This window comes from Aedes albopictus, chromosome 2 (assembly GCF_035046485.1).
Source record: "Aedes albopictus strain Foshan chromosome 2, AalbF5, whole genome shotgun sequence".
NCBI lineage: Eukaryota > Metazoa > Arthropoda > Insecta > Diptera > Culicidae > Aedes > Aedes albopictus.
In genome coordinates this window covers 511,512,322-511,525,839 of record NC_085137.1, presented here as the reverse complement: position 1 = coordinate 511,525,839, position 13,518 = coordinate 511,512,322, and the positions used below count along the sequence as shown (strand labels likewise).

The following is a 13,518-nucleotide window of genomic DNA, read 5'->3' as shown; positions in this document are numbered from 1 at the left end:
ATATCAAGTTTATCAGTTTCACAAACAAAGCAATATAATTTCAAACTGCATACCACCCTCAGATAAATGCATTCCTCCTATTCAGCAATTCAATTGATCTGTTTGCAACTTTCCTCCACAGTCCACAGTGCATGGTTATCCCACGACATATTTTATAATCTACCATACCACCATTAGGCGACGAGCCCCAAGATTTGACTCCCATCGCGCACCATTAGCAATATACCATCGCATCGTATATTGAAATCAGCAAGTATTGTGTGGTTGGTTGGTGACACACTAAAACCCCCCTTAACCGAACAGTCGAGAGTCGAGACCGAAGCTTACGCCTCACACACTGAACTGGCTCACACCCAACAAACGTTCGACCAACCAACCGTTTAAAATGCGTTTATTTAGCGTAATGATTATTTATATTTTTGTCCCATACTATCGCGGGGTACGGGCGCCATCATCGAATTCCTTCTATTATACCTACTACACACCAGTGCTCAGCGTCATCACCGCGACGAACGACCGCGACCGGTGTGTAGCTGTGTTTGGTGGCAGCAGCAAAATTGCATACGTTGCAACAAGAGTCGATGGGGGCGTCCGCGACCTACAGAAGGGTGTTTGGTTTTATGGGGCTGCATGGGGGGTGTTGTTGGGGTATCCCATACTCTCGCAGTGCGGGCGCGATGTCCACGACCAAGAGCAGAGCGACTGTATTTGAGTCATATTGAGTTGAGCTGAGAGAGAATTTGTTCTAATACCATGGCGACACCGTGAATTTGTATTAGTCCCCGCTGGATTGCCGTAGGGTAGTGTGCTGTGTAGTTGTCGTTGTAGATTGAGATGGTGATGGTGTCAGCTCAAAGTACACGTCGCCCTCTCGAATGCTTGAGCGCTAAAACCCAATACTAAGCGTTACTTTTCTCTTTCTCGGTTTCATTTCGCAACAGGCGATGGTCACAAGCAGATACGCGTCGGACAGTTGTGCACCCAAATTGGAACGCTAGCCATGGCAGTAGCCTACCGTACCAAGATGACTATCTCGCCCACGCAAACCGGACGGGATAACACAATTATGCTGAAGAGTGATCACTTCCTCAAGGATATCAGCCCCAAGCACATCCGGTATAACTTCAACAAGAAAAAGTAAGTATCTCTCTGGAAGCATCTAGCTAGGTTGAAATACCGCGACGAGAGGAAGTTGGCGCCAACTGCGGGCTGAACTGGAGGATGTAATGCAGCGAGACGAACTGTAGTGAGTTGGCAAGAACTGGAACTCGTGATAAGCAGACTGTGAAGTGGATAAATGGAGAACGTTCTGAACCGGTACTCAGTGTATGAAAGTTGAGAAAAGTGGTGTTCGGATTTGAATTCGAAAAAAGGCGGTTCCCCAGTAGCGTCTTACTCGCAAGTGAAACAAAATGCAGCAGCTTTTAATGAGCAATCGTAAAATATGAAGTGTCGTCTAAAAATAAGAATGCCAGATGGAGGTCTGGTTCTTCGGAGACGGTAAAAATTGTGCAACGACGGGTTTCCTATAAGAATCCATTTTTCTTTAGTTCGAAGCAATGAATCACGTACGCGTCGATGAGTGTACCTATATATTTTGGTTGATCCCAGGCGATAACGACGAGACTTGCCGCCTATATTTAACTGTGAGCAAAGCCAAATATATTCATAAACTCAAGTGAACAGAAAAAGTACCCCACGAACCGGATATGCGGGAACAAAGTTAACCATTTTTCCTCGAAAATTCCACCCTCTCCCCCAACCAACGTTGCAGTTGAAACTTGCGAATCCGTCCTTCCTCGGCGCGGAGTGCGTCCCTGTGGCGTGGCGCTTTGCGAGTGCTAAATGTGTGTAAGTGCGCGTGCCATGCCAGAGTGTCGAAAATTTACCGTGTGCCGAAATACACGTCCGCCGTTTTTTTCTTTTCTTTTCGGAGGACTGGTTTCAAAGTCGTGTGCACACACAACCGTGCGTTCGTTCGTCCGTTTTTTTGGCGGAGAAGGCCAACCCAATGTGGATGTGGAATGTGATTATTTAAAAATACAGCCGTGTGCCAGACATGGGGACAAAAGAAGAGCAGAGCGCGGACGATGATGACGGTTAATGGCCAGATTGAATTAAATTTTATGAATGTTTGGATGGGCCGTTGTGTGTTGGACTGGACTGTGCAAAACTGTTGGTCATTAGCGCTGCGGATATGCACGGGGTTTTCCCCTAGGCTGCTGCAGAGCAGTGAAGATGAAAAAATGCCGCTGCGGCAATGACAGAATTTTCTGTTTAAAACGTGCATGACTATGGACTGTTAGTGAGGAAAAACCGGCTCCGTAAAGTGTTGAACACGTCTGAGCTGTGATAGTGAACTGGCAGAATGTAACGAGAAGCTGATGTTTGTTGAATCGGCTAACAGAAGTGAGAAAAGTGAATGAGATTGCTTGGTGAAAATTGAATTAGCTGAGTTGAACTGCAAAAATTGAGTTCTTATCCAGTGTTTACGGAACTCACACGAAGATGTACTCGTAGATACAAACTGCCTACAAACCTAAAAATAAGAAGTGTTTTCTAAGGCAGATATTGCACGAATCATATTTATTCAAGAATAAACAACGTGCGAACCATCAAACGAAAAATCGCCTAAAAGTCAGCTCAATACACAGCCCGTTGTTTCTATCTGAGCAATGACTGCTATACCATCATTACCACTTTGTGTGATATAAACTTTATTGTTCATGATGACAGGGGTTTTTATACAGACAATGTCATAAATGCGACCACAAATCCCCTCATGGAGTTTTACTTGCCTGTTTTTGAACCTAGATTTATGTAGTTGAAAAACTGGTTCCTACCAGCTCATTAAGTTGAATTGCAGAAACACTGGAATCATACTAAAACATATGTTCAACAGTGTGCCTATTCCTAAAATGAAAATCGAGTTATACATAGTTCCTTTTAGGATTCCAACTGAGTATTTGCATCCTATGACAGATACTTATTTCGATCGCAACTGTGTAGTAGTCTTCAGTATCTTGCACTTGATTTGACTAGTCGATGGCCACTGAAGATGGCCTTACAGTTGAAGTCGAAATGCATACCTTTCGTTCTAAGTAAAAGAAAAACTTACAGGTATTCCACTAAAACGCCCAGGTTCATCGTCATCAGTGTGTCTATGCTGGTAACCCTGGAATTATTAAGGAAGTTCATTCCACCTACAAAAATACTAGAATTCTCAGGGAATTTTGCAATCAATCAGGGAGTTTTTATTGGCAAAAACAGGAAGAATCCAGGGTATTTTTCTATAAATTAAACCCAAACGAGAGTGTAACAATGAACTCCAGGAACCTGGAGTACGTACGGTGCTATTATTCCGAAAGAACTTCTCACGCGTTTTTCACAATTTCTCCCAAAGGTTCTTCGGAAATAGGGTGACGATCTTGATGACGATGGGTATTATCGGCAGGTTTGTTCTCTTCGTCATGAGGGGTTTTTGTTGACCAAATTTCCTGAAACTTGGTCATATAATTCAGCTTGATTGGGAAGGATCTGAGACCAACTCTAAGTTCAACAGCTTTAAAAAAAACCCTTCTTGACGTAGAGAACAAAACTGCCGGAAATACACAATTTCCCCTATGTACACCTGATTCACAAAACATGCGAAATCCGTTCCAAGTAACTTATTGTTTCTATGATACCTTTTAAGGCTTTACGGGGCATCATCAGAATCATCAATCATTGCATTCAAACTTTGAAGATGCGAATCTCGAGTTCTACTGCATGGAATGGGCTGAAAAATTGATCGTTTGTATGCTTACATGTGATGAACAATCGACTAAGTTTTCAGTTAAATCATTCCAAAGGAACTAGAGATTTGCATCGTCAAAGTTTCGAGTGTAATGATGATGATAGAGACGGAAGATAGCAAAATTAACACGTCGTCCCGTATCACCTTAAGTGGATACGGAGTATATCCGTTACAAATTTTTTTGTGAGCATTTCGAAACTTGTGTGAACTTTCAATTACATGCTGATAAACTAAATAGAATAGATAAATCTCTTGATTCTGTTCCGGTAGGAACTCATTGAGAATGTTCAAAAAGATTATGAAAATCTTGATTGAAGCCTGACAAAGTTTAGCTCCCTGAAAGTATTAGAACTATTTTTTTTTGGAAATTGATCTAAGAGAATTCCTGGGAAAACTTCTGTATTTGTCTAAGCGTGATCCACGAACTCCAGAAAAATGCAAACTCTGCAGAAGCAGTTTACGTAGGGATTCTTAAAAATGTATCCAAGAAGTCAGTATAAATACAACAAAGAATCATATACCTATCAATGTAACAGCAATCCGCCTCTTCGAAGTGCACATTTCATCATTTATGTGCATATCCTCCAGGCGACTGCAACGTCTATTCACTTCTTCCGGTGCCGCTATGCGAGCGTGGGCTGAAAATCTGATTATAAGAGCTCCAACCAATATCTACTGCCTTTTCAACTGCCTTTTTGCTTGGTGTGTGCTGCTGCAAACAAGCAACACTCGCCTATCTTACAATAAGCGGCAACAACTAAACTGAACTGCGCGGGCGTTCGCCGCCTTCGGGAGTTGCTGTCACAGGTCCATGTTTATTCGTTCGTTCTATGGCGTTTATGTAGGAGGCGAAATTATGCTGCCACTGCAGTTCGCTCAAGTTTCTTATAATGAAATAGAGTAGAACACGATTTTATTACAGTTTCATGACATATGTTTCTATTTTTGTCATTGTTGTATGTCATTTCAATATCTTTTACAAGAATTTTTGAAAAATTGAATTTTTGAAAATTGAAATTTCAAATTCTAAAATTCTAATAGGCGGAAATTGAATAAATTCGCTCAGACGTACTACATTCGTTAGCATTTTCTAACATCACTAACAAATAACACACGCGAAGTAAATAAATAAACCGAAGCGTTCAGAAACTTCCGCTTGAATTGCTGATGAACGCCGATTTGTGTTCTCAAAATAGCTGAGAGAAAGTTTACGATTAGGAGGAGCCGGCTCATCGCACCACGAGGAACTCGCACATGATAAGAGCAATTGCGTTTCTTTGTTAAAGTTCGATTAAGTAATGATTCACGTGGGTACAAAATACCCATGGACTGCGATAATCTTCAAAAGGATGTGACTTAATGGATGAATAACAATAAAGAGACAATAAATTTCATTATCTGACCCAAACCGGACCGGACGAACCCTCCTTCAGTTATCGACTCGTTCTGGAAGCTTCTCAGAAACTGGAAATTCCCACTCTCAACTTTCAACAGAATGTGCATTCCGATAAGATAAAAGAAGGACTTTTTACTGCAGTTCTTCAAAACAATGCATTTAATACGGTGGTACTGGATGGTGATAAAAAGAGCACACATGCTGTCATTTCGAGCTTATTGCACAGAAATGCGTAGAAAATCCTTCAGATGATGATGGCTACCGTACTTTGTCCTCCGCATAAATATTGACTGTGTGCAGCGTACACGCACTTGCTCGGTTTATAGAGCTTGGATGACGCTGGCTAGTTCACTTGCATCTGAGATTACTCATCGCAGTATGCTGTGTCGACAGAGCTACAAACAAGCTGTTTGTCAAAGTAAGCTATTGTTATGGCAACAATCGATGGTATACATTTTTGTTCTATAGCTGACTAATGCTGAAGTGAATAGTATTTTCGGTAGTTTGTTTTCATAACATGATTATGAAGTTATAGTTCTAGTCTTCATTTTTATAAAAATTTCAGTAAGACTGTAACAGAGGGAAGGATTTTTGTGATAATCCCTGTAAGGCCTTGACAGATTAACAAACCTTGATTGGTATATCGTAACATCCTTTCAAAGAACAACCAGCTACGCATTGCATAATCTCATAATAAGCCGGCCTCCTTTTCACTTGACTTGCTCAACAACGGCGCCATCTATCTGGCTGCAGCCGCAACACTACGATGGCCTTCTCGCACTTAAAGGGAAACCATGTGTCACCACATCATGTAATAGCCAGCAGTAGCCGACCCTACAAGTGCAGTAGTAACACTCAATTCTAATCACTTCTTGTCACTGCGCGGCTAGGTCGTCGTCGTACAGGTAGTTAGTTACCACAGAAGACTTTCGCAACCAATTTCCACAGTCTTCGGGTGGAGATAATTACCAACATGTATTGCCGCGCCTCAGTGAGTCTCTCTATGAATGTGACGCATGGACGCATGAATTATTAGAAACTGCTTAATTTTGTTGCCTAGACATGGCCTCCTCTATCAGACAACCGTGCAAGGCCTGCTATGCTTGAAGTCATCGGTTACTGATAACTATGATGTGATGTACGGTAGCGCTAGCGCACCTATGACTAAGGTTTACGCTGACATCACGCTTTCATGCCACCACTATCAGTTGCAAAAGTTGCAGTTCCAACTAGTTTAGCTCTGATTAGCTAGTGTTTTACACCATCAAGCAAAAAGGTGAACCGTAGTGACAAAGCTGGTGTGCTCTGTTGCTAGGTTCTAAATAGTAAAAAGCTTTCGGAAATAAACAGCGGGATGTTTGTTGATTGTATGTGCAATCTTTATTGTTTGCAAAACAGTGAAAAATTCCTGCAATTATATGAGTTGGCTGAACTCTGCTTGTCCTTGGCTCAGTCAATCGTATGTTTCATTGAAGTTATAAATATAGGTTGGTTTAGGGACCTAATTTTGGTCGAATGAGTTTCAACATTTTAACTTTCAATGAATTATTCTTTCAATGTTACATTTAATGTTATGCTGGTAAAACTGTGATAAAAGTATTGTTCTATTTACAGCTTTACAGTCTTGTTCTACTTAATATTGTCCTACGTGTCGACAGTTGATGTTATGTTTGGAAGTTATGGTTTTCAATCTTCGGAGGAATAACTTAAAAACTAATTCTTAAGTTTTCATCCGACGTTTCGGTCATTTTTAATGTACTTCAAGTGAGTTTCTTGAAGAATTATTAGTACAATAAATGTGGCCGAAAAAAGGTTAATATGTAAGAATTTCTATTAAAGTGTGATTGATCCTGCTAATGTTTTGTATTGCCTATTATAGTGACGATACTGGAACGAGACATTCTCGGTAACTCATCGAAATTTCTTCGACACAAAGCCGATTCAATTACGATTACAAATAGCTCAGAATTTCCATACCGTTTTCCATCAATCATCCAACAGGCGGGATATTTTTGCGCCCACAATGTAATGACAAAGCCCAAGACGAAATAAGAAGAAAAAATCCAACAAAACCCACGCTTTTCCAACGCAAGAAAAGAAGTCTTTCATTTTCACTTTAGCCTGAGATGGCGACGGACAGCATCTGGGTTATAGCATAACGTCCTCCTAGCACTGACTGACTGACTGACTGGGTGGAGGATAAGCAGAATAAATATGCACCGCAATAAAAGAGTTTCGATTTTTCTCCTACTGACGAGGAGACCGGTCGCAGTCGGAGTCGGAGGAATTGCCTGGGATGAACGTGTGTCGGAGTCTGGACGTAACTCATAGAAGAACCGGGCCAGATCCAGAGCCAGACCCAAACACCCGCGGAGTTGCACGAGGAGATTGTGTAGGGGTGAAAATATGATACAGAATTTAATGGCAAAAGTGTTATTTATGGGACTTTAAACGAACGTGAGGAGCTTAGCTCTGAGAGGTGCAAGACACGTTTTCTGGTATAATAAAAGCTTGAGGGTTTTCAGGTTTTTGCAACAGCAAAAACGTTTTATGCTCTTCTAATGTACTGTTTGTTTCTGGCGTTACTGGTATTCGAAACCAACTGCGCTGAGTATGGTCTTGCTGAACATCTAATCAGTATATTATGGTCTTATATTTGTTACACATTCATCAAGTGTGTTTTTATCAATCTTGTAGATATTACTTACGATATTTCCGGTTTCGTTTTTGCAAATCCCCGAAAAGAATTTCTCACAGGAGCAGTGTAGAAATTTGTGGCAAATTTCGTAGAAAAAAACCAAGGATTTTTTTTTTTCAAAGATCCCTGGGATTGTTCAAGAAAGTCCCTGTAATCCTGAAGACGACATTCTTGATAAAATCCGTGCATCTGCCAGTTGAGATTAACGGGAAATCAAGTAACATTTTTAAGCCAAGTGGCCTATAAAACCAAAACATAATCATCTTGGTGTTATGGCAGTTCACCATATTTCTTCAAAGCAAAATGGTCATTAAGTTGTTGACCCCGACATTGGCGCAACTCTTTGGTAATATATTTATGCAATTGTTTGTAGTACCTCGGTCTTTGAGAATTATCTGACGGTATTATGCATCTTGTAGTGTGTCTCTTAGAGGAAGTTTGAGCAGAATAGCTGGATAAATTTCTGTCGATATTTTCAAAATATTTCTTACAAAAAACCTTGCGGAGTTATTTACAGAGCAACTGAAACTTCGGCAGAAACCTCTCGAAGAATTTCTAAAAGGAATGCATGCAAAACTACAGCAACTTTCTGGCTGAATTTCTTCAATTATTCATAGTATATTCCTAAAATACTTTTAATTGGACCCATGTAAGAGTTTTTGTAAATTTATCTAGATTTTTTTTGAAGATTTTATGCTAAATTTTGGGAAACATTTCCCTCTTGAGGTAATTTGTGACATGCATGAAAGATGTTTTAAAACCAAGATTCAATACGTACAACAGATCGTTTACAAAGACATTGTTGCTTGTCAAAAAAGCAAGCAAATCGGTTTTATTCGTAGGACTTCTAGATATCTACAAACTGTTTATAAGTTGGTTGTGTTGTTAAAGCTGTTCTATAATATAAACTGCTTCATTAAACCTAAAAAGGTTTACCAAATTCAAAGAGCAGAAGGTATATACACTCCCGATCAAAAGTTTGGGGTCACCCCCTCAAAAACATGTATGTTTTTAGGCCCATATCTATGCCAATTTGCGTCCGATTTCAAAACCCTAGGTCTCATTCAAAAGATAATAAGTCAAAGAAACTTTGAACATGATTTAAAATAAACCTTTTCAAAAAATTTTGCAAAGTTGTCAAATTTTATAAAAAATGAATAAAAACTTACGGCAGTGTCGCTGGAAATTGGGTCGACCAAATTGAAAAATGACAGCGGTAATATAACACATTTTCTATTAGCTTTCAACTGCTTTTTACAGAACTTAGCTAAAAAATCAAGAAAAAAAGTTATTAGGTAAATTAACTCTTCATGACATCGACCAAAAGTTTGGGGTCACCCCTCAATATGATGTATCAGCCAAAAGTTTGGGGTCACTTTCGTAAAACATGGAAAAGTGATTTGGTGATGTCTTCGTCATCTATAGTTCAATTTTAATTCTTTTTGGCTCATTTCAAAGATAATTACCTAAATTTACGTTTGATGTCTTTAACTTAACGTATTTAACGATTTTTGTATATAAAATTGTTATGTAAAGTTAACACATTTCACCACACTTCAAAAAATGAGGCAACTTTACGTTAAGTTTTAGTATGTAAATTTCAACAAATATGTGTGGTTCAATGTCTATGCAGTTAGTATCATTCATTTTGTTTCAAATAAGCCAAGAAGAATTAAAAGTTGAATGAAAGATGACAAAGAGGCTCTAATGGTGCATACCAACAAACACAAAAAGGAACTGATAATATTCATATCGTTAATTTTTCCTTCTTTAGACATGAGCTATTCTTTCGAGTCATGTTGTTTTGAAGATTGTTGTCATTACGGCTACTAAGAATATCATCAGAGATTTTCCCTTCTTTGAAATATATGCTATTCTTTTGAAATATACTGTCTTAGTAATGTAAAGTAAGGCATTCAATAATCCATAACATTATGACCAGTCGTAAAACATTCTGATTCAGAACATCGTAACTGAAGCATGTTCCCCCAAAATGGCTTAGCAAATGCGTTTGAAAACTAGTCAAACCACTATTTAAGCCTTATGTTATTTCAGCCTTTCGTAATGCCCAATAACGCTGTACAGTAGGCCTGGCCGCTTTAATGCTTGTAATGTATCTCCGATGCACGGCAAGCATTAAAAATGACAAGAAAACAGTCGATCTCATCATTTTTCCGGATTCTTTCAAAAAATTGCTGTGTATAAATATAGACCAGACCAGACACAATTTGTTATCGAATTGGTAAATTGATTCTGGACAATTACACAAGATTGTTGAGGGATTTTTAATTGAAGTCAGCATTCCGTTGTTCCAAAGGAGATAAAAAGACAGCACTTTTGAAGAATTTGTGGATCACATGCCTTTATTAATGTTTCTGGATGAATTGTGATTGTTTTCTTATTTAGTGACACTCTTGAAGTGTTTCTGTTTGACCACTTGGGAAGTATATAACAGAAGTCCAGGAAATAGATTTGGTTCAAAAATACAAATAGAATTTTAAGCGAAGATACTAACGCAATTTCTGATAGATTTCCTAAATAAACTTTTGCAGAACTCATACTCGACCTCATAGCGGAATCCGTCAAGGATTCAAATAATTTTTCTTCGTGTAACATATGTTGGACTCTCGGGAATTATTAGGAGAATCCCTGGAAAAGTAGAAGCTACTAGAAGCTAGACGTTTTTTTATGATTAAAGTGTAGGTATGAAAGAAAGTTGAGAATACTTTGTCCGCATTCTCGAATTGGAATTTTTTGGGATATAACTAAGAAACAGTTTCTCCTAATAAACTCTTCTCATAAGAAGTGTTTATAAAAAAATAAAGTTCTGGGTGAATGTTGATAGATATATGTATCTACTCTTTACTGAATGTCAGTTCTACCCGGTTGCTATAACTCGGAGAGCAAAGCAATTTATGGTAAACTTCTCCAAATTTGCTCAGGATCTCTCTGAAGAGCAATAGCTGTCTTCCACCTCGATAAATCCTAAATTCGTTTATTAAAACCATTTAGACAGATTTATGTATGATCTACTTTACGAATTTGTGACAAGAATCTTGGAACTTGAAGACACTTATCGTGGGCTAGTTGTCATGTTTCATAGCAATTTTCACATTTTGAATTGTATTTTGTTTGCTAGTTTGAGAGTTTAATATTTTTTGTAATCCTTACCAGACGTGTTTAAAGTGCAACGGCATACTACTAATAGTGCCTTGATAAGAACCAGTCTTATAGAATATCAAAATGTTCCAAACTGCATATCAAAAAGGATCACCGAAAAACATGTTCGGCGATGACGTTTCTCGTGATATTAGTAAAAAATCAATACTCAAAAGCACGTGAAACTCATGATAATTAACAGCACTATGCTAACTCAGCACAATTTTAAGAGCTGCTCGATCCCGTGATCATTCGTTACAAAAAATCCATATCACACCGTCATTTGAATGTGCACCCAAAAACCCCCCAACCCAACAGATAACGACATTTGCCATTTCATGCATCATTATATTGACGCCATATCGTGACGAACGACTAGGGGATGATAATTGCAACGTCTGCCGCCAGGCGACATGACTGATATCGGTCATGGCGCCTTCGCGTGTGTTTTTTCTCCACCATCGGAGCAGGCTCTTGTTATAATTGACTACACACGACCCCACGGCTTGCTGCGATAAAGGGGTGCTAATCTCGAACGCCTTCTCCTCCTGCGCTGATAATAATGAGAAATCGAGTGCAAAGCAGATCTCACACATTCGGGTCTGGTTGCTTAGATCATCTAACTTTTGATAAGAATCGCGCACCGAAGAAGAAAAACACGCAAACAAACACGTGATGAATAGGAAGGAGGGGGGCTGGCGGATGCGGGGGAGAGAACTTTTTACCGGGACGTACGGCACGCCGCACACCGGCAATCAGTCTGGTTCTCCGAAATTTCACGTTCAAGGTCAAGCAGGAGACCTGATGGTTGGGGAAAATTGCGTTGTGCGCTTCTCGCAGGCAGCACAGGGCGCAAACCGCTTCTAACTGGATGATGCTGTTTACTAGCTGCCGCTGCTGTTTTCGTGCAGTGGTGCGCATATTGGAAGAAAGGGGCGGGGGCGCAAGGGCAACATGGGAGGGGAGGAAAGAGGGAAGAATTCCTGTTTATTACACACTTCTCTCCGGGAAAACCGGCTCGAGGCGGTTCGCTGTCACGCCATATCGCATACATTAATCTGCGTCGCCGGCGGACAACCCGGGTGGGAAAAGGACAATAACAACAACAGTGTCAAAATATATGGCACCACTAACAACATGCGATCTTCAATGGCAATTGAAGGGGCCCATTGATTTTTGGGGATGAAGTAATAACTGAATAGTTGTGGAAAACGATAGAGTTGTTTTTGTTGATTGTTATTTTACTTCTTTGGAAATAATTGGATCAGTTAGAAACTGTCAGCTGTCACCTTTAAATATCTCCACAAACAATAATTGAGCTATGCTGAAGGATTACTATAAAACACGTTGTGAATCAAATAAAATCTTTATATTTAAGACATTTCAAAATTTAAAGGGTTTGACCTATGAACCTATAGAAATTTGAATGATTTGTATGAACAATATAACTAGGTTCATCGATATTGGTACTCGGTTCCTAGTGGCCCAATTTGCCTGAAGTTTTGACAGTTGCTATGGGAGTGCGTCAATTTTCATTTGTATCATGTGATTGAGTTCTGTCAAAGCCTGCTTCTCAGCTTCTTCAGTTATTACCTGAGAGCTTCCTCTGCCAATGACCATTTTGTATGTGTATATCGTGTGGCAGGCACGATGATACTCAATGCCCAAGGAAGTCAAGGGAATTTCTTAACGAACAGTTCCTGGACCGACCGGGATTCAAACCCGTGATCCTCAGCATGGTCATACTGAATTGAGTTCTGTTCACTTCATCAAAAGTTACAGATATACGATTCGACAAAGGAATAAAACCATAGACTTTATTCCGTCGATTCTTCAGGCTTCATTTTCAAACAACGCAAAAAGAGAGGTGCATCGCATCGCACTGGCGATGGGGTTGCGTAGTTCATTCAGGACAACCCGATTTCTACATAGGGTATTGTACCACTTGGGCAGGTGTGCCTATTTTAGGCACTTGCTGCAATAGCTAAGTCAATTTCAAACCGATTGATTTGAATTTTTGTACAGAGTTAGATAGGTACTGTACGTGCCTAACTCTATACAAAATTTCAAATCAATCGGTTTGAAATCGACTTAGTTATTGCGGCAAGTGCCCAAAATAGGTACACCTGCCCAAATGGTACAAGACCCTATTTCTCGACTTGCTTCAGAAAAGAGGAGTGAATATAAGTAGAATGAGGTGAATATACGGACCCCTTTTTTCAACAAATATTTTTTCTAGATTTCATAAACAGTTTTTATGTGGATTCCACCAAGGTTTTCTATAGAGGTTTTAGTAAAAAAAAATAGTTGAGGTTTTTAACTATTTTGCAGGATGTTACATCCTATTTAGTGACTTGGTCACTATTTTCGGATCAGTCACTAAAAGGTCACTATTTTCAAGATGTTTCAACTAAAGTCACTTTTTCTGTTGAAAAGTCACTATGTTCAATGTTTTGTGTTGAATGTTGC

The 13,518-nt window shown here is 39.5% G+C and overlaps 2 protein-coding genes across 3 annotated transcripts in view; one reads left to right on the top strand and one right to left on the bottom strand.

Moving 5' to 3' along the window:
• The window catches only part of LOC134288741 (uncharacterized), a 531,602-nt gene that overhangs the window by 374,262 nt on the left and 143,822 nt on the right, over positions 1-13,518 (bottom strand). The gene's annotated exons all lie outside the window — the stretch shown is intronic.
• Positions 1-13,518, top strand: part of LOC109404752 (autophagy-related protein 13 homolog) — a 154,949-nt gene that overhangs the window by 127,595 nt on the left and 13,836 nt on the right. For both annotated transcript variants that reach the window (XM_019677681.4, XM_019677682.4), the window contains exon 3: positions 942-1,137. In XM_019677681.4, coding sequence (XP_019533226.2) covers positions 942-1,137 — 196 coding nt within the window. The remainder of the gene's footprint in view (positions 1-941; positions 1,138-13,518) is intronic.